The 20,733-nt window shown below is 41.2% G+C and overlaps 3 protein-coding genes across 4 annotated transcripts in view; 1 reads left to right on the top strand and 2 right to left on the bottom strand.

Moving 5' to 3' along the window:
* Positions 1-13,618, top strand: part of LOC125375866 — a 51,261-nt gene extending 37,643 nt beyond the window's left edge. Inside the window, exons 1-2 of one of the 2 annotated variants that reach the window (XM_048386775.1) lie at positions 8,099-8,905; positions 12,536-13,618. In XM_048386775.1, coding sequence (XP_048242732.1) covers positions 8,290-8,905; positions 12,536-13,002 — 1,083 coding nt within the window. In that variant the 5' untranslated portion in view covers positions 8,099-8,289 and the 3' untranslated portion in view covers positions 13,003-13,618. Of the gene's footprint in view, positions 1-8,098; positions 8,906-12,535 lie in introns of those variants that run through there. The other variant, XM_048386777.1, reaches the window with a different exon arrangement.
* A 4,817-nt stretch (positions 13,619-18,435) lies between these two features.
* Positions 18,436-18,738, bottom strand: LOC125377699 (2,3,4,5-tetrahydropyridine-2,6-dicarboxylate N-acetyltransferase-like). The gene has a single exon (XM_048391667.1). It carries the CDS (start codon positions 18,736-18,738, stop codon positions 18,436-18,438), a length of 303 nt encoding a protein of 100 aa, XP_048247624.1.
* A 57-nt stretch (positions 18,739-18,795) lies between these two features.
* Positions 18,796-19,745, bottom strand: LOC125377697 (circumsporozoite protein-like). Its single transcript, XM_048391663.1, has 2 exons — positions 19,737-19,745; positions 18,796-19,398 (listed from the first exon to the last, which is right to left on the bottom strand). Exons 1-2 carry the CDS (start codon positions 19,743-19,745, stop codon positions 18,796-18,798), a joined length of 612 nt encoding a protein of 203 aa, XP_048247620.1.
* Positions 19,746-20,733: the final 988 nt, after the last annotated feature.

The following is a 20,733-nucleotide window of genomic DNA, read 5'->3' as shown; positions in this document are numbered from 1 at the left end:
GAGATCTCGACGGCCAGGGCAAAACGTTGATGTTGGTATTATGAAGGTAGTCTCCCGTGACACGAGCTGTGTGCGGTTGAGCGTTGCCCTGTTGAAACAGCCCCCCCCCCCCCCCCCCCCCCCCCCTCTGGTAACTCTTGGACGGTTGGTTGGTTGGTTTGTTGTTTAACGTCGCACTCAGCAATATTCCAGCTATATGACGGCGGTCTGTAAATAATCGAGTCTGGACCAGATAATCCAGTGATTAATATCATGAGCATCGATCCACGCAATTGGGATCGATGACATGCATCAACCAAGTCAGCGAGCCTGACTACCCGATCCCGTTAGTCGCCTTTTACGACAAGCATAGTAACCTTTTACGGCAAGCATGGGTTGCTGAATACCTATTCTACCCCGGAATCTTCAGGGGTCGGTTCTAGGACGACCTGGATTGGAATTGAACTGTATGTATCGGTCACAAAGGCGGGAAATGGCGCTGTGGTGGACGTTGAAGTGGCGTGCAACAAAAGACTGCGATTCCCCTCTTTGGATACGTCCTATGGCGATGTTCCCTATCGGCAGCACTGAGTCTCGGCAATTTCGAACTTGAAAAATGTTAACAATTGAATGACAAATTATTGGCTTATGCTTGCCCTTTTATAGCCGCTACCACGAGTTACGAATGCCATAGCCTGCACGTGCATTTTGCTTTACTGTTTTCCTCCATGACATTTTTGAACAAGTGTGAAAACAATGCCGTTTAAGACATTGCAAATCGACAATGGCTGTCGCACCGCTTGTCGAATATCAGGCAACCAACATTTTCCAATAACATATATCCAATTTATATACCAGATTTTTTGTGTAGTCAGGTTCAATAACCAACACACTACCTGTGCGTTTCTGGTTTTTTTGACGAGTGGATTTAGATGTATCCTACACAGCTATGTTTATATGTGCGTCACTTATCACGTCTTCATTCTTAGCTTCAGACAGAAAATATATGATGTGAACCCAAACAAGTCCCAGCCAAAGACCCCAACCCAAAACCCCAGACCCCTACCCACCCCACCCCAGGTTTTACAGTATGCCGAAACTACTACGCATCCCGATAACCCTTGACCGACAGAATCACACTGGAGACTAGCACGTGTCTTTCGCATTCAGTTTAAAATTGAATAATAGTAATCACTTCCCGCAAAGTTATTTGAAATGAAGACAGGGTTGACTTATGGGGTGAAACTTGTTTACTCTGTTAGTGCGGCGTTTCGGTACAAGGTCCTACTGCGGCTGTCTCAAGAAAGTGTCATGTCATGAGGCAATACATACCTCTACAAAAGATACATCTTTGATAGATACAAGAAGACATTTTCTCAAGATAATTCATTGTATATTATACACAATAGATACAAATTTAATATTCCAAAGAATTATTTTGGCGTTGGAAATAATACATATTTACTGCACATCTAAACACTTTTATTTTCACTAGGATTTTATCGACAAAAATATGTTGTCCCCGAAAATGCTTGAAAAAACCCATTATGCTTCTGGCTTTAAAAAAAATGCCACAAAAATACATTCTTGCAAGGTAATTTTTAAAAACAGTATACTTTGGCCCATGGTTAAAAGATGATCTAGTTTTGCAGCAGTAGCTGAACCATATCTGCGCTCGGCATAAGGGTGACAGAACAAGAAAAGGCGGGTTCATTGTCAGCGTACTGTCATAGTATCCATGTTAAACTGTGGCATGGTATCTATATATGGCATCTAGCGCTATAAAACCGGTGTATGTGTGGGAGGTAAGGTGGGAAAACCTCGTCAGTAGGATTGCCATCACCGTTTACATTATTTCACGACCATGACCACGACCACGACCACGACCACGACCACGATACATCATCTCCCGGTCCCCAAGAACGGTGCATCATCTCCCGGTCTCCAACAACGATGCATCATCTCCCGGTCCCCAACAACGATGCATCATCTCCCGGTCCCCAACAACGATGCATCATCTCCCGGTCCCCAACAACGATGCATCATCTCCCGGTCTCCAACAACGATGCATCATCTCCCGGTCCCCAACAACGATGCATCGTGTCCCGGTCCCCAACAACGGTGCATCGTGTCCCGGTCCCCAACAATGGTGCATCATCCCCCGGTCCCCAACAACGGTGCATCATCTCCCGGTGCCCAGCAACGGTGCATCATCTCCCTGTCCCCAAGAACTGTGCATCATCCCCCGGTCCCCAACAACAGTGCATCATCCCCCGGTCCCCAAGAACGGTACATCGTCTCCCGCTCCCAAACAACAGTGTACATCCCTCGGTCCCAAGAACGGTGCATCATCTCCCGGTCCCCAACAACGTTGCATCATCTCCCGGTCCCCAACAACGGTGCACCATCCCTCGGTCCCGAACAACGGTGCATCATGCCCTGGTCCCCAACAACGATACATCATCTTACGATCCCCAACAACGGTGCACCATCCCTCGGTCCCCAGCAACGGTGCATCATCTCACGGTCCCCAACAACGATACATCACCTAACGATCCCCAACAACGGTGCATCATCACTCGGTCCCCAACAACGATACATCATCTCCCGGTCTCCAACAACGATACATCATCTTCCGGTCTCCAACAACGATACATCATCTCCCGGTCTCCAACAACGATACATCATCTCCCGGTCTCCAACAACGATACATCATCTCCCGGTCTCCAACAACGATGCATCGTGTCCCGGTCCCCAACAACGATACATCATCTCCCGGTCTCCAACAACGATACATCATCTCCCGGTCTCCAACAACGATACATCATCCCACACAAGGGCGGTCTGTCTGGCGTGATACTAAGTCCCAATTTGAGCCCCTTTCGAACGATTCCATATTGGCGGATGAACACGAATACTACTTCCAATAAGAACCATAACTTATATTATATATCCTAGTCTTAATGTGTGCAGGCGTTACAGTGGAGCGTGTTGATATATACTGGTATACAATGTGTGCAGGCGTTACAGTGGAGCGTGTTGATATATACTGGTATACAATGCTTGAATAGTGCATAAAACCAAACTTACTGAGGCACTTCTCCTGTGACTTTCTCGTTTATTTCAGAATTAAAACAGGAACCGTTTTTGACACGTAATTCTTCCCTCTATGTGTGGCTAATTACACAAACCTATAACATAATGTATGTATTTCAAACGTATTAAATAAGCGAAATATCTGTTAATTCATATTTTTATCAAGTATTTTATACAGATGAGATAATGGAAAGCACTGATTATAGTGCAGCACGCACGAGCGGAGGCAGCTCTTGTATGCCATACTTCAAGTAAGACCCAACGGCGTGCAGCATGTTACGACACCATCTGTTGTGAAGGCACTGGCAGCCGCTGCAGGCAGTTATCGGGCAAGATGATTAACTGGTTAGTCAATGCGCGATCGTGCTAATACGTCACGTTTCTGTGACAAGAAAGACAACACTTCAATTTTACAATTACATGTTAAACAATCGTTGTTTATAGTATTGAATTTCCAGGACGGGTTTTCAAGAATACACATGTACGTTGGATAATCGTTGGATGTGATGTGACGTACAGACTTGAATAAGCGACATGCAAAACATACTTATGTATGTGACAGCAAAATACTGCAATCGGTCCCTTTCGTCTATCGTTGACCTGTAGAAAATGTGAAATGGGATTGAACGTCGCGTTCAATGTGTTGTTGCGCGTATGGAGATAATAGGTAGACTGTTGTCGTCACAGTGTCCTGTTTTCCTGTAGGCACTATTAATCGAGCTTGGTTACGTTGCACGTTTGTATGTGCATACTGTACCAAGTTCGCTGTGAGACCCGGTGTTGTATGGCTTACACCAGTGCCTGAGAATATGATGTGTACGTTTAATTTCAATATTTACTATACATCTTATCCATATGTGCCTTACTGCCTAACGATACGCACTTTATTGAAACGGGTTCAAATTCGAAACATGTGTTAACTTTAATCACGTTCAAATTCGAAACATGTTTAGACGTTAAACATGTTTCAATTCTGAACGTGTTTAGATTATGGGGATGTAGTGTTTTGGCGGTCTTTAGAATATGGGGATTAGTGTTTAGGCGGTGTTTAGAATATGGGGATTAAGTGTTTAGGCGGTGTTTAGGTTATGGGGATGTAGTGTTTAGGCGATGTTTAGATTATGGGGATGTAGTGTTTAGGTGGTGTTGAGAATATGGGGATGTAGTGTTTAGGCGGTGTTTAGATTATGGGGATGTAGTGTTTAGGCTTTGCGACGATAGCTCATTTCATTGGCCTGTCCTTGGATTAGTTAACAGCCTGAGATGGACAAACCCGTTCATATAATAGGGGTGAGGCAATTAAGCATTTGAATTATTGTAGGCGAAATGAGGTGTAGGCGAAATGAGGTGTAGGCGAAATGAGGGCCAGCCATTTCATGTGTTTCGTCCAAAATGTGTTTAGATAGAACACACCAAATGTGTATTCCGTTTAGGATTTAAACACATTCCTAATCATGTATAGACCTCAACATGTCTTGTCTGTGTTTACGTTTGAAACCCATCTTTGTATCGATGAGACTTACACTTGAACGCCTGTTTGGTATGACTTTGTCATGGGATCGAACCACCGACCTTCCGGACTCTGCAGTATCCACTAGACCATGCAGGCGGTTTACCCGTAAACAGTGAAACTGTATGATCTTAACAGTGAATGGTGCTTTTGTGCGTGTTGTGAAGAACATTTAGGTAATACATGTCCGTGTCAACCTAGGGTAGGAAGAAACCCTATATGGGATTCGGATCTAATGATGATTCAACGACCACGAATATAATGCTGGGCTCACAACCTATACGATAAGGGATCCCGACACGTCCTAGAGACGCAACTCTGCATAGATAATCACCACAATAACTCATCTAATCATATGTGAAAACTGAACGTTTATAAATAAAACAAATAAATAAATTTTGACGTGAATGATTATGCGGACGAACTAATGAAATTGAAAGAAAACGAAAATCACGGCGTCATCTTGAAAGCAAGGTGAAGGTAAGGGCGACTATCCAGTTCTCGCCTGATCGACCACGATTGTACGATAATTGGAACAGAAAAAAACCATTTGATGCTGTTAACGATTCTATATATGCTTTTTTATTTAAGACATAAACGACGAGTGGGAGTTGTTTATCATGCAATAAAACATTGCAGTGGAATATACCATGAGGGGCGAAGCTCCAAGTGGTTTATTCTCACTGCAGTGTTTTATTGTATGATAAACAACCACAAGTCGTTTATTTGAGATAACAACATTATTTACATCGTTTATTTGTTTATTTGAGATTACAACATTATTTACAGCCTCTTTAAGGATGATGATTGTATTACAAGCCTTAAAAATATGTATCTGTATTTTAATAATGATGACTCCCTCAATAGAATACGCCCTCGGCAATGTCGGACAAGTCCATTTCATGCATAGGCGGATATTTCCCGCATATTCTCACGTCGATTACCTGTACCTTTTCTCCCAATACCGATTGTAACATCTCTCCCGCCTTTGGATGCGATTGATTGTTCGGCTGAGCCCCTCGTGGTTTATTCTCCCTGTGGTGTTATATTGTACGATTAACAACTCCCACTCATCGTTTATTTCTTTAATACAATATACGGAAACAAATAATGTGCGAAATTTCGCTCAATAATCCGGAAATGGGACAAAATTAGTCACGACTGTAAAACAAACATATTGTTCAGAGCATTTGAGTTGCCGCCTTGTAAAGTATGTAGATGTGTAGCGTTATAACACTCGAGAACATGTCAGTAGGTCTGTGCGCTATTATATTATAGGTGTTCAGTAAATCTAAGATAAGATAAAAAAAGATAATACTTTATTACCCGATACGGAAGTTTAGTTTACGTTTTAGAAAGGCTCATACGTGGAGCATAAAGCTACACAAGTACAGGTTATGTAGGAAGACTGAAATGACAATGAGTATACATTAAAAAGGTATAACAAAGCAATGAAATATTGAAAACCGTTTATGACTTAAAGTACATGACTTGTTAAAATACTGGCCTTATTTAACAGAAACAAGATTTTATAAATTAATACTCAGGGTGTGACCATGGTTTGTTTAGAAGACAACTAGCTACAGATACCTTTGGCACTATGCATAGAGCACACGTAGGAGTTGGTAAATATGTATCAAGTACAGCAATATTAGCTGAATGTCGAAGATATGGTTTGCATGTGGATTATCAAATGAAGTGTGTTAAATACTGGTGTAAACTGATTAGAATGAATGATGAAAGATATCCCCGACAGTGTTATTTGTTAATGAAGAAGCTGGATGAATGTGGTAGAATTACTTGGACAACTCATGTTAAATATTTACTCGACATTTATGGATTTGGTTATGTGTGGTACGAACAGAATAGTTGTGATGTTAAGTGTTTCTTGCAGCTGTTTAGACGGCGATTTTTGGATTGTAACAAACAGAGTATACAGATGAAAATTTATGAGTCTTGTAAATTAAGGTATTATTCACACGTCAAGATATTATTGGATATGGAATATAATGTTACAGCTTTCGAAATAGAGACCATAGACGCATGCTGTGCCTGTTGAGATTAAGTGAATTGCCTGTACGGAGTAATCTTGGCAGAAGAGAGGATATTGTTTATTTACAACGCTTTTGTCGGCTAAAAAGATGGTTGTATTGAGGACGAAGTTCATTTTGTGTTTGTCTGCCCATTTTACGCATCATTAAGACAAAAGTATATTCCTGTAAGATTCTATAACAATCCATGTATTAATACTTTTAGCAATCTCCTAAATAGCCAAAATGACTGTATACTCAGAAATGAAGCTAAGTATGTGAAGGAAGCTCTATTATTACGCACAAAGACCTAATATTGTACCCTTAGTATTGTTTTCAATGTACATTGCCTCAATTGTGTGTTACTATATATAACTGAAATGTACATTGCCTCAATTGTGTGTTACTATATATAACTGAAATGTACATGGGGCTATGGCCTCCCATACATGAATAAACATATACATATATATATATATGTATATTTATATATGAAGACAAATACCGTCGGGAATGCAAGATGTACGGGTCCTTTTTTGGGTTTGAATGTTGGCCCCCGGACTGTGCGAGCAGAAGGGGAAATGTGAAGCACCCTTATGATTCAGATCATGCATCGAATCATTTACATTTTTGCTGGCAAGTTTCAAAACACGGTTTTCATAAAGAATATCGAGATATAACAAAGCGGTTTAGTATAAAAACTACAACAACAAAATCACGTGTAGACTTTTTCAGGAACATCCGTTCAGACACATCATATGAATATAATATTGTTATTATCTGCCGTACAAACCATACACATAGTTCACATCTGAAATTCCTAATATATGAGCGCATGAACTGCTCGTTGTGAGATCGGAAATGAGGATCGACCTGCATGGATGATTGTCAGAAATATCAACTAAAAACAATTTTCACCTCATAACTCATAATAACCAATTGCATATAAGCAAAATTACACACCGAACGACAGGCATGCTTGAGTATGCCATGCAGTATTCGGCACGACTGACTCCCTTTTATTCCATGACCAGTAGTATTTAAGGTTGCTACAAAATATTCAAACTATCCCATCACGTCAATACGTCATTATATTCTAACTGATTTACCACACATTTATAATCACAATTGTGCATATTCATGATTAATAAATATGTTTAGATGATCTATTTAAATTTATGCAGCATCAGTTTAGAACTTCTACCTGTTCGTTTGAATTCTATTCATGTGCGGACACCTTTTGTGATGGAAACAGCTTCCTTCAAAGAACTTACTACAATGCACGCCATACTTGATCTGGACCCCTTGCTTAGCACAAATCTCAACCGATTACCCAGCAAACGTGACAAATGGCCAAAATATTTAAGCGCCTAGTGGAGGTCTTGTGACAGCTGCCAGAGAACGGGAGGGGGCAATACACGGGTTTTGCAAGGGGCATGTCAACCACATCAGTGCTGGAGGAGTCATATGTGGCTTGGCGCAGCACACGTTACACGCAAGGGGTACACTGTTTCAGCACGGCGGAAGAGAAGCTTTAGACGTGATGAATGGATACAGTGCCATGAAACAACGTCAGTGAAGGTGTGCCTTCATTCTCATGTGTGCCGACTTAAGAAAAATCGGTGTGTGTGAATTATTTTTGGGTTGGTGTTCATAGTTCCAGGTGACGTAACAATGAAATTTCACAAGCGATTAATGTCGTCATTATTACTTTCCGCCATACTTTCAACAATGTTGATAATATGTGTAAATTTATGGTTCAAGCCTCTCTCTGTGCTGACAGGTGTTTTCCTATTCCGTGACTTAACTCGCCGTCTCTCACCCCCAACCACACAGGATAACTCACCGTGTATTCACGACTTTCTCAAAAGTGTAGAACCCACGGTTGATTTGGAAGAATTTTGTGGAAGTTCTTGGAACAGAAGCGACATTTTGTGTGAACAATTTTTCTTCCAAAATGGTCTCACTATTAAGGACAACTGTTTACTGCCGAAAGATAATAACATCGTTCCACGTATTGTGTACTACGTCATCTTCTCCCCAGAACCAGGGAAACCGCCACTGTTTCTGTTCATGCACTATCTCAGCGTTGTGAGTGCTAGAAGATTTATCTCCCCTTGGGCTATATACGTCATATCTGACGCTCCTCCATACGGTTACTGGTGGACGCGCGTGCTGAATGACGTCAGAGGAGTGCGATTTGTTTTCCGACCTGCCCCTCGCCTTACGCCAGATAAGCTCGCCTTTATACAGCACGCAAGTGACATCGTCCGCCTGCAGGCGCTAATAGGTAAGATGGAACATGGTTGGGACACTCGTTTATAAAAGTGGAAAAATACCTCGGCAAGCCTTGGAGTTTTTCCACTTTTATCAACTCATGTTGATATATTTGATATCAAAAGACACTCGGGTGAGATTCAACGAGACATATGGAATTTCCTCTCTATCTCCAATGCCTTGTCACTATCAGACCATTGTGATGTCATCGGGTACCATGACGTCACAATCAAGTGACATCACTAATCTCTCTGCCATTGTCTTTTCACCTTTCACGGCCTTCAAAGTTATGCTATGGTTTACGGCGTGGTTTATGAGGTCAACAAATATATCAACACTCGAGGATAAAAGTTTGAAACTCCTTGGAATGCCTTGGTCAGATATGGGTGTCTCGGGATGATACGGGCCATTACTTGGAAGACAGGGTCATAATATGCTTATCACTTAATACTAACCGTGGAAAGAACTCCGTAGAGTGATACCGGTTATCAGCCTGCGGCCTGATATTCTTATTTTCGGTGTTTTTGGTTGCCCTGTACGCACACTCCAGCGCAGTGGTGACCACTGCCTCTCTTGTTTGTAAAATAAACGCGCTTATTCTGAAATTAGAAGAGACTGGCCTAATTGCAAGCCTTTCGGTGGACTTTGTATATTGTTTTGCATAATTATGTAGATACGCTACTACAACTGCGACAGTAAGGTGCATGACAATATATTTTTATACATCAGAGTAGCCGTATCGCTAGCTCTGTACAACCAGTGTAACTATAAAAGTAAAGGGTAACTATACGCAAATGGAAATGTTTTTTCGCGTTTTAGAATATTTACTCAGTGAAACTTAACAATCCTAAAAAATGACACACCTGAAAAAACGTATGCCCTGAATATCTTGAATGGACTCTGTAAGATGTGATGAATTGTCACATGGCGCTGGCCTGTGGCAGAGGTACTATGCTGGCCACATTGTGTTCTGGGTAGGAGAGTGGCGTATACAGTGTCCAATTAGGTTGACGTAAGGGTCAAAGGGAGACTACTCTTCAAACCTTAGAGGTCAAACCTTATTGAAATTTGTAAGTACATGTGTAATCTTTATCAACGAACGTGATATTTGTTAAAATTAATATCCTTGCACAACCCAATTAAAGATATGAAAACACAAAACACGTTTCGAATAACGAATTTCTGGCGCCGTGCCTTATTTGTTATGAGTTTGAGAAAAATACAGGAGGGGGGGGGGGGGGGGGGGGGGGATTAATCGTTGGAAAGACGTAAATACAACTTTAAAAGAAAGCAGCCGCTTGGAGGCGAAGGGCAGGGTACCAGTCGCTGTAGCATACCTTCATATTGATGCAAGTACCTCTACTGTCATAAAGCGCTCATGTGTAACCCAGAAGATTAAACAAATTTGCAAGAGACTTGGAAAATATATGTTGACGCTGAGATGTCGGTACACACGCTTTGCAAATCCTGCAATCGACCGAAATCGGTACGGCAGTTTACGAACCGGAATGTCGATTTCGTTAAGCGACTTCGAATGGAGTATACATAGACTCGTTTGTCCAGCCAAAATATAACTCCATATTTCCAGCCTTGTTCGACAAGGGCTGAAACTAGACTTTCATTCGGTTAACTCCCTTGTCCAGGGAAGATGGTGGTACCTTCAGAATTAGGAATGTGAATCGGGCACATTTGAGTTTAAATATTAAAGTAATAGAACAATGTAAAACAAACATATGATGAAAACATAACTAGTAGTATGTTTTCACAACAGTGACATCCAGGAACATTTGTTATTGTTTCAAGAAACACGGAGTATTAAGTTGGCACACGCATAGTGGTAATCACAGTTTTGTTTGACGAGATGGGTTGTTTTATATCTTTGGCGACCCCGGAGAAAGACGACTTTGGTATATTGATTAATAAATACCACCCTAATGTTCATGGTATGAAAAACTTAGATTTGGAGAATAGAATTTGACGTTTGTTCGACACAACATAAAAGGACTGTCTTTATCGTGTTTGTTTATTGTTTAATATTCGAACTATATGACGGTGGTCTGTAAATAATCGAGTCTGGACCAGACAATCAAGTGATTGACATCATGAACATCGATCCACTCAATTGGGATACGATGACATGCATCAACCAAGTCACCCGATCCCGTCAGTAAATAATATCTTGAATAGGTGAACAATTAGATAGTTAACTGGACAAGACACGCACCTGTTAGGCATCGATTTTACGTAAATAATATACCCAAAAAGAATATTTCAAAACAAACAAACAATATTTGACATATATATTTTTCTTTATTAACGGAATTATCAAGATAATCGTATACATTTCGACCAATGGGGTACATGACACGGTTTATATTTGTTTTTACAATTCTTGCAGAAATAAAGTAATATTTAAATATTTAACAAAATGGTGAAACAAGTGATTATATTTCTTTGAGAGGCATTTTAGTGAGTATATAATGCGAAAAGAGATGAGCAATTCGTAAATCGTTTGATACAAAATCATGTTAATATTCTCTCGATCAACAATTCCTTCTTAACATTTGAAATAAATAAGATAACATGGCTATTCATTAACCTGTTTACACGAAATTAAGATGTTGAATATTGCACTCCAAAGGAAATACTCGTGCATGTTGCAGTTACATTTACATTTCATCTTCTCACACTTATCTAAAGCTAAGAAATATGATATACGGCACTTGTCAATGTCCTATGTACATAATGTTCAGCCATACCGATTACCAAAGGTTCATAAATGTTGTCGCGCGCCAAAATATATAAAACATACGAAAAATCAACATGATGATTGAAACTGTATAAGCAGCAGATAGAATGTGTGTCCTTGTATTCCCCCGACCTTCACCTAGAAGCAGTGACGTAGTACTTTTACTGGTGACCGAATTTTACAAAATGGCGTGTTCACTTGTAGCAGCACGCGGGATTTTCAGAGGAGGAAATTCGTTTATTCAGGGATCGTAAATACATAAATATATCATGTAAGTAATCGGAAACAATCTGAAAATCTGTAATTGTTGTTTGTTTTTATGTTTTCCATTGTAACCTTGAAAGAAATGCGGTAAAATACTGTCGTTGTGGTGATTTTGCGCCACGCAAAACGGAATCTTTGACAGTCTCTTTTGAACAACGGATAATGTAAGAGTTCTAATTAGGCAAAGTAACTGTTTCAAAGTTATCTTTTTAAAGCACACAAGTAACTTTATCGTCTTTCGCGACAATCCGTATGTCCGTCCGCTTGAGTAATTGCCCTTTATCACCGGGAATTAAGCTACTCTTGTAGCCGCCAGACAAGGTCAACGCTGTTTGTGTACACTGAAGGTAGTTCCAACATGATCATTTTATTCGTATATCTTTTCGTAAATGACCCCAACCGATACCGTTTTTATCCGTTGGCTTTATCCTGCCGAGAAACCTACCCAGTATATGATGAATTGAAATAGCCGGGCATCAAATACTCAATAACACCCTCAGTTCTGTCATATGTAATCTCCTAACTGCCTGGAACACTTCACTCTCATAAAATGACATGGTACTGTTAAAGTTGCTTCGGTGACCTTTGTTTTCAGTCACGTTTTAACACAATCAATGTCTACATCTTCAGTGAACGGGGGCATCTATCTGGACACCGACATGCTGATACTGCGGCCGATAGATGCACTACTCAACATTAGTCTCACCATGGGCCTAATCGACGACGGGACAGGGATGGGCAACGCCTTTATTGTTGCCGAGAGGAATTCAGGCTTCTTGCGAGAATGGTACTCAGGATATCGTCATTACAATAAATCCTTAATCTTCGAGAACTCACTGTGGGCCGCCAAGCGCCTCTGGCTGAAGAGAAAAGAATCTGTAAATGAAATAGCCTCCATGATATACCGACCAAACTGGTTTGAGTCGGCTAAGTTGTTCAAACAATCCGGTTATGACTGGAAGTCTCGCTATGGGGTTCACATCTGGCATCGTCACGGGCATGTGCCCGAAAACCCAGATGAGATGAACAAACTCAATACTACACTGGGGGAAATATTTAGATTTGTGTATTACGGTAGTGAAAAGATGGTACAGTGATGAACTATTTAATAGTAGTCGTAGTATAGGTGGGTTTAGAGAGAATACAACTCTTTACTCTTGTCCCGACCGCCTCCGTGATCTTGTGGAAGAGCGGCTGCCGGTTACCGGAAGGTCGGGGTTCGCGTCATACCAACAAGATATTGAAAGATGGTACCTATTGGAACCCTGCCTGGTGCCCGGCAAAACAAGGACAGGTCGGTCCATGGTGTCTCAGGGCCTAGCACAATATAATAGGCATTAGTCCGGACTAGTACAAGCGCGCGCACGCACGCACGCACGCACGCACGAACACGCACGCGCACACACACACACACACACATGGATGCACGTGGCTATATAAGTGCAATAGGAAGTGCTTAGCCTTTTAATGTTGACCATTTAAAACTCACATTTCTGGTGTGATGAATTAAGTTGTAAGTTGGGATCTATTGTTGTCAAAGTTAAGTTGCACAATTATTTAAGTGCTTGTGCCAGAGATACTGATAAGCAAACTAAGCTGAATTCTAAAAGTAATGAGCGCCTTTCTTATATATACAATTGGCAATGCTTATTTCATTGTCCCTGAAAAGGCGCACCATCATATTTAAAAAATTCTGGGGGGGGGGGCGCTGAACAGTAGGGCAGCAAATATCCGGCATAAACAAGGACTTTCTCTCCGACGAGAGTCCATGTTTTCGGGCCGTAAACGAGTTGCTGTGCACATACTGCCAAGAGCCAGTCTCTGTAAAACTAGGTTCGTTACAGTCCGTGATATACACTTCATTAGATAAAAACACCAACGAATTTGTTTCCTTTTCTATTCTGACGGGAGACGGTGTGCACCAACAAAGTGGATGGTTGATCTTGTCATCAGCCATCAGGTTTTCTTTTCAGACCATATAGGAAGTGTGAAATACGTGTACCTGCAACTGTGCTGACTGAGGCCGACATTAATGCTGTCGACTGTGTAATTGCGAATAATTCACTACATGGTAATCATATATGGATATATAAGGATGATTAACACACATTAGGACACATGCGCTAGGAGAAATGTCCTTATCCAATTACACCAGCTGTGGTGTACATAGGGCGAACTGGAACGCATCATTAGGCCATAATAAAGGAATCCTATTTCGTTAAAGGAAAACTTGATGTGTATCTTGTATGTGGATGTAGATGTTCATTTTATTTAAGATCGATATCAACTTTAATGGGACTTATTGCAAAAGGAGGAGCAATGTTTTATCTTTTCAACTCGTGTACATATACATATTGTTTGCGAAAGACATGTTCTCCATGACCAGTGACTTGCAATCGCTGCTAAGTTCGTTCCAGGCGCTCGTAGCTATTTCGTATTATAAGATGTTAAAAAATGCTGAATCACAAAATCTTCTTTTTTTTCTATCAGAAATAGTCCTTGATATCACAATCACACCTTATTTATTATATTACAACTGCAATTTGTTTTTTTGCTTTTTTGTTGGAAATGAGATTTGAAACAGTGATATCAGTACATTGAAAATCATTTCTTGATAAATATTTGTCGAGCTTGTGATATTTTTTTGTTCATTTAATAAAATTGTTTTTTGTAATATAATATTTCCATCTGTTGTGAATCAATATCCATATTTTGGTTATATGTGGTTATCAGGTTATATATGTTAATTCTATTTTATTGTATCAATAAATAAATGGTCGATATCAACATTGGTTTTGATTGATATGATCAAATATTTGACACATTCACTGTTTAGATATAACTGAAAATAAATTTACAAAATAAAAATTATTACAATTAGAATTCTTTTCATTCTGTAAAGTATCATAATATAATTCAACAAATTTTAAACATAATTCAACTACTTTTTAGCGTCATTGAAGCATTGAAGAAACGTTTCCTTTCTCATTTTTTTCAATTGAACTAATTTGAATAATATTTCCAACATTTTTTAATATTAAATGATATCAAAATTGGCCGATGGGCCAGCAAATTCTCCTTTTAAATACTTACAAGCATTCTTGTCTGCATACAGTCAAAGTGTCACGACTGTATCTGCTCTGGACCATGGATTCCCACTGTACGATGCGGATAAAGGGCTCACCCTCTTATTGTATGTTCCGCCTGATTTAGTTTGGTTTTGGGACATTATAGAACTGTCGTGAAGTATTGCTGTCCACGGCCATCGGACTGACATTGCAAAACTGTGGCAAAGTTACAAGCAGCAAATCCGGAATCAAAGTGCATTCTCAGTATTTAATAATTAATCATAATGTATACATGCATTCGTGCAAAACAGGTATGTTTATAGATATTGTTTTGTTGTGTTAGGGCCATTAATTCTCAACCATATCGTAACACTGTTTCGGCCCCGATGTGTCAAAATTCGAATTTGGTAACATTTCTTTTGCTCGTCAGTGTATGTACATATATCGTACTGTATGCATATATGTAAGCGCTGAACAGTAGCGTATGGTATCGTTTTATCAGTATGAATATCAATGCTGATAATATTCCTGGGCTTGACACTTCATAAACTACTGCTACCTTTTCTTCTATCTTCAATACACACTGTCAACTGTGTATACCAACCAGCATCTTCCCGAGGCAAGAGAGTTAACTGACTTTCCAGACCAGTTTCCACCTTTGCCGAACTAGGCTGAAATTAATGGGCTCGATCGTAGCGCCACCAGTGGCTATTACCAGTTATGTCCCTTCTAAGCCTCTCCTATGGACCAGTCAGATTCCACATCTCGTTTCATTCGCATTTGCTTCAAACAAAATGACGGCGCCCAGTCGGGACGATCTGATCGATAATCAGGATCTATATTGTGATAAAACGGGTCTTACATCGCGAAATGAATCAAATCACGTGAGCACCTTGATTAAAAACATGTAAAGATTTGGTAAATATCTGATGACAACGGGTTGGCGGTGCACATGTTTTGCAAATCCTACAATCGACCGAAATCTGCACGACAGTTTACGAACCGGATTTCGATTTCGTTGCGCAATTTTGATTAGACTAGTATGCATATACTCGTTAGTCCAGCCAAAATGTAACTCATAATACCAGCCTAGTTATGCAAGGGTGGAAACTGGACTTTTATCTAGCCAGTTAACTCTCTTGCCTCGGGAAGATGACCAACCAGTAGGTTTTGTGTAGTGATTATGTGGCAATAGCGACAGTTTAATTACCTGGCTTCAGTAACCTGGTCGTTTATCAGTTAGCGCTTGTTCAATTTAGATTTCCACATTACAAATATCAGTAACTCTTTAACATACACAAGCAAACACACAGCAACATGTACAACCTAATGTTAACGGATACCCAATGTTAAAATATCCACAGTCGTGGTAGTTAGTTGTTGGTTTTTACTGTTTGGAGAGCTGATAAATGATAAAATACTCTACTTTAAAAAAGTAAGCCCACGTTCTGGCCTTGAATGAAAATCTTGCATTCCGTGTGCCGTTTCTGAGGTGAGGACAGTAAACGTGTAATTATCAATTTACTAAACACTATAGAAAACACGACTTATAACATATGTACAATATTGAAGCTCATCTGATCCCCAGAACTGACCCATGGTCAAGCAGGGTGCACACAAAGGAGCAGTTGGAAAAGATGACTGATTAATTGTCAATACATTCTGAATTAGTCTGGGACAATTGTCGCCTCGTGTTGATATATTTGATATCAAGGGACGCCTTGGTGAGATTCAGTATGTCAAGCTGCTTGGACTGTTTAGAATTCGCGATTATTTGTTTCAGTATTCGCGGCCATATGGCCAAGGAATGTTATTGAGTACACAGTTAATTGAAACATTAAGTAACACTGAACAATAAAAGTTGAGGGCAGTGTTTGATATATTATAGCATGCTAAGAATTATTATAGATGCGAGTTTAAGCTACTCATGAAATCGTTGTATGTGTGTGACATCTCAATAACTCGATTTCAAGATAAAACTTATTCGATTTCTTATAACAGAGCATAAATACTACGGCCGTGCCTAGTGTACCGCTAGCTCGGCAGATTAAACTGACTAGTTTTGAACAAGAATAGTATCGGCCTTTATTGATCCAAGTTAACGCGAATGAAATACTACCGAGCGGCTAGCAGATATACACAGGTAACATATTGCCTTAGTATTGACCGGCCTCTAACATGCTATAGTCGAGGGAGCAGTACTTCTGTGAAAATATTTGTACTTACGCAGAAATAATAATTTGATCGCTAATTCGAATTTTAGATAGCATATATATAAATACCTATGGATTTTGGGCTTCTGAAAAACATATGTGCATCTAACTGTCGATTTAAAATGACTATCAGCCCATATGACAGACAGTACAATTTGTTTAACATGAGTTGAATGTTTAACATTTTTGGGGAGAGTTTTCGTCAATGACTTACCTATATATATATTTTATACAATTCAGAAAGGTGTTGGTAACTCTCACAGATCAATCAAAAATGACATTTATATTCGATAAGAGAGCATAGCATCGTCGTCACCAAATAGTAACAACATGGATCTAAGGTTTCTCCAAAAGGACTGAACTGACACACTTGGCTGACTCCTTCGCTGGTCTGACACCCCTTTGTAATCAACAAATACAACTTTTTTCCATTAATAAAACTTGAATTAAAATTAGTGATATCAATATGAAAACTTATGTTATCTCCTTTCTGCTCCACAACATTCGCTCACTGAACAACAGCGGTCCCTCGCCATGTTATTACCGCATTCCATGACTAAACCATTATGGCGTTGCTGATGAACAGTATCCGCGCATTCACCTTCCAGTTTGGGTGTCAGTGCCTCATTCCACTTGTCCGTCCACAAGGGCGGGTGAGTTGCGAGGGATGGGGGATGGGGTTTGTCACAAGAGGGGGTGAGTCCGGGGGATGGGGGATGGGGCTTGTCACAAGGGCGGGTGAGTTGCGAGGGATGGGGGATGGGGCTTGTCACAAGGGCGGGTGAGTTGCGAGGGATGGGGGATGGGGCTTGTCACAAGGGCGGGTGAGTTGCGAGGGATGGGGGATGGGGCTTGTCACAAGGGCGGGTGAGTCCGAGGAGTTACAGATTCCCCCCCCCCCCCAAAAAAAACCAACCTTTAAACCGGTATTAATTGTAATTTTTATTTGGGGCGGGATTCGTTATAGTTTGTTGTGTTTTATAGTTTATAAGGAAGATTTTCAACAGGTTTTAATTATAATATTTGTTTATATTGATTGAATCATGGAATTAAAAAAATATTTGCATGGAATATCAAACGACTAATTTTGCAACTATATTTTAGAGATGAATTGAAAAAACGGAGGGGGGCATTTAATAAGGTAACTATTTTCCACAAGTGAGGTATCTGAAAACTGAAACATAGGCCCCATACTCAACATAGGACCCGTCCTCCACAGAGGCCCCATCCTCCACAAATGCCCCATTCCTCACAGAGGCCCCATCCTCCACATTTCCCCATCCTCCACAAAGGCCCCATCCCCCACAAAGGCCCCATACTCTACAGAGGCCCCATACTCCACAGAGGCCCCATCCCTCACATAGGCCCCATCCTCCACAGAGGCCCCATCCTCCACAAAGACCCCATCCTCCACAGAGGCCCCATCCTCCACAGAGGCCCCATACTCCACAAAGACCCCATCCTCCACAAAGGCCCCATACTCAACATAGGCCCCATCCTCCACATAGGCCCCATCCCGCACAAAGGCCCCATCCTCCACAAAGGCCCCCATCCTTCACAGAGGCCCCATCCCCCACAAAGGTCCCATCCTCCACAGAGGCCCCATACTCTACAGAGGCTCAACCTTCACAGAAGCCCCATCCTCCACAGAGGCCCTATCCCCCACAGAGGCCCAATACTCAACAGAGGGCCCATACTCCACAGAGGCCCCATCCTGCACAGAGGCCCCATCCTCCACAGAGGCACCATCCCCCACATAGGCCCCATCCTCCACAGAGGCCCCATCCTCCACAAAGACCCCATCCTCCACAGAGGCCCCATCCTCCACAGAGGCCCTATCCCCAACAGAGGCCCCATCCTCCACAAAGACCCCATCCTCCACATAGGCCCCATACTCCACATAGGCCCAATCCCCCACAGAGGCCCCATCCTCCGCAGAGGCCCCATCCTCCACAGAGGCCCCATCCTCCACAGAGGCCCCATCCCCCACAGAGGCCCCATCCTCCACAGAGGCCCCATCCTCCACAGAGGCCCCATACTCCACAAAGACCCCATACTCCACAAAGACCCCATACTCCACATAGGCCCAATCCCCCACATAGGCCCCATCCTCCGCAGAGGCCCCATCCTCCACAGAGGCCCCATACTCCACATTTGCCCCTTCTTCCACAGAGGTCCCGTCCTCCAAATAGGCCCCATCCTCTGCAATGTCCTGTTGGAGAAAACAACAAACCAAATGCACCCTTCTCTCTATATATGTTTTGGATTTGTTTTGGGGGCGGTTGGGTAGCCAAGTTGTTAAAGTTTTCTTTCGTCACGCCGATGGCTGGGATACTGCCAAAAGCGGCGTAAAACCCTACTCACTCACTCATTCTCTCACTTGTGTTTGATAAAATGCTAAGCACATTTTTACAGTGCAGGCGATACTCAACTCCAGCTACACTAGGGGTTGGAGAAGTTTTCTAATGTAGTACCTCACACTGAGTGTATGGTACCATGCACACTGGCCATTCGTGGGTGCGGTGATGCTCGTGGTCCCAGTTTAATCACCTCCAACATTCCTAGTAGTAGTAGTAGTAGTAGTAGCAGCAGCAGCAGCAGCAGCAGCAGTAGTAGTAGTAGTAGTAGTAGTAGTAATGTTACTAACAGAGGGAGGTCATTATAAAAAAACAACATAATCAATACATGGGGCAATTCATTCCTTGTAAAGAAAATATTAGCATCCCTGACGTTTTAATCTTCATTTACTTTGTTTACTTAATTCCCATAGCTTTGACGTATTATTTCCCAGCAACATACGGTACACACGTCCTAAAGCTAAACAGCCCACATTACAGTTGTGCAGGTGAGATTCGTAGCAGGATAGTCATTTTGAATTACCTCCCTTTGACCGCCTTCGGCGGCATTTCCCATACAATCGAAGCATGGCAGAAGGATGCTCCGATCCCAGCACAAGGGAAGTAAACATTCACACAGAAACAAACATCCTTCTGGCTTTTATTTTAAGTATTACATACGACATTAAATAATGTCATCTTGATTATTATTGTGAATCTATTCCAAATAATTTTGAAATTTGTAATATTATAATTTTTAGATCTTATATACACATCTATACTTATTTTCATTTGGTTTTTTTTAATTTGAGGGGTGAGGTAGGGGAAGTGGGGGCTAGGCTCGGTCTAATCGACAGTTTCAGTTAGTTGTATCTAAGGGGTTAAAACTCAACTTTTGGTGAACGCGAGCTCACAGTCTATGGTACTGGACAGATGATTTACCTTAATTAAGCTTTGACACGAACTTTCATTGAATTGAATAGTTATACACGGGAAAAAGCACAATAGACTTGTGAGACCCGTCCCCTAAAAGTAATTAGTTAAATATAAAATAAGATCTGTCTTAATCATTGTAATGGAGACAAGAATATTGGAGGATCTAGCTCAGCGATGTAAGCAGACCCCACGAGGAAGCGTTGACATCAGAATAGCTATGATAGAACGCGGCTTGACGACGGCTGCCACCTCCATTGAATATACCAGCAAAACAT

Source organism: Haliotis rufescens, unplaced genomic scaffold (assembly GCF_023055435.1).
Source record: "Haliotis rufescens isolate VD_foot unplaced genomic scaffold, xgHalRufe1.0.p SCAF_10, whole genome shotgun sequence".
Classification (NCBI taxonomy): Eukaryota; Metazoa; Mollusca; class Gastropoda; order Lepetellida; family Haliotidae; genus Haliotis; species Haliotis rufescens.
The sequence above is the reverse complement of the archived record's forward strand: the minus strand, read 5'-3'. Positions and strand labels throughout refer to the sequence as shown.

Coding starts and splice junctions, on each gene's coding strand:
- LOC125377699 (XM_048391667.1), bottom strand. CDS start 18,738: ATGGGGGCCTTTGTGGAGGATGGGGCCTTTGTGCGGGATGGGGCCTAT.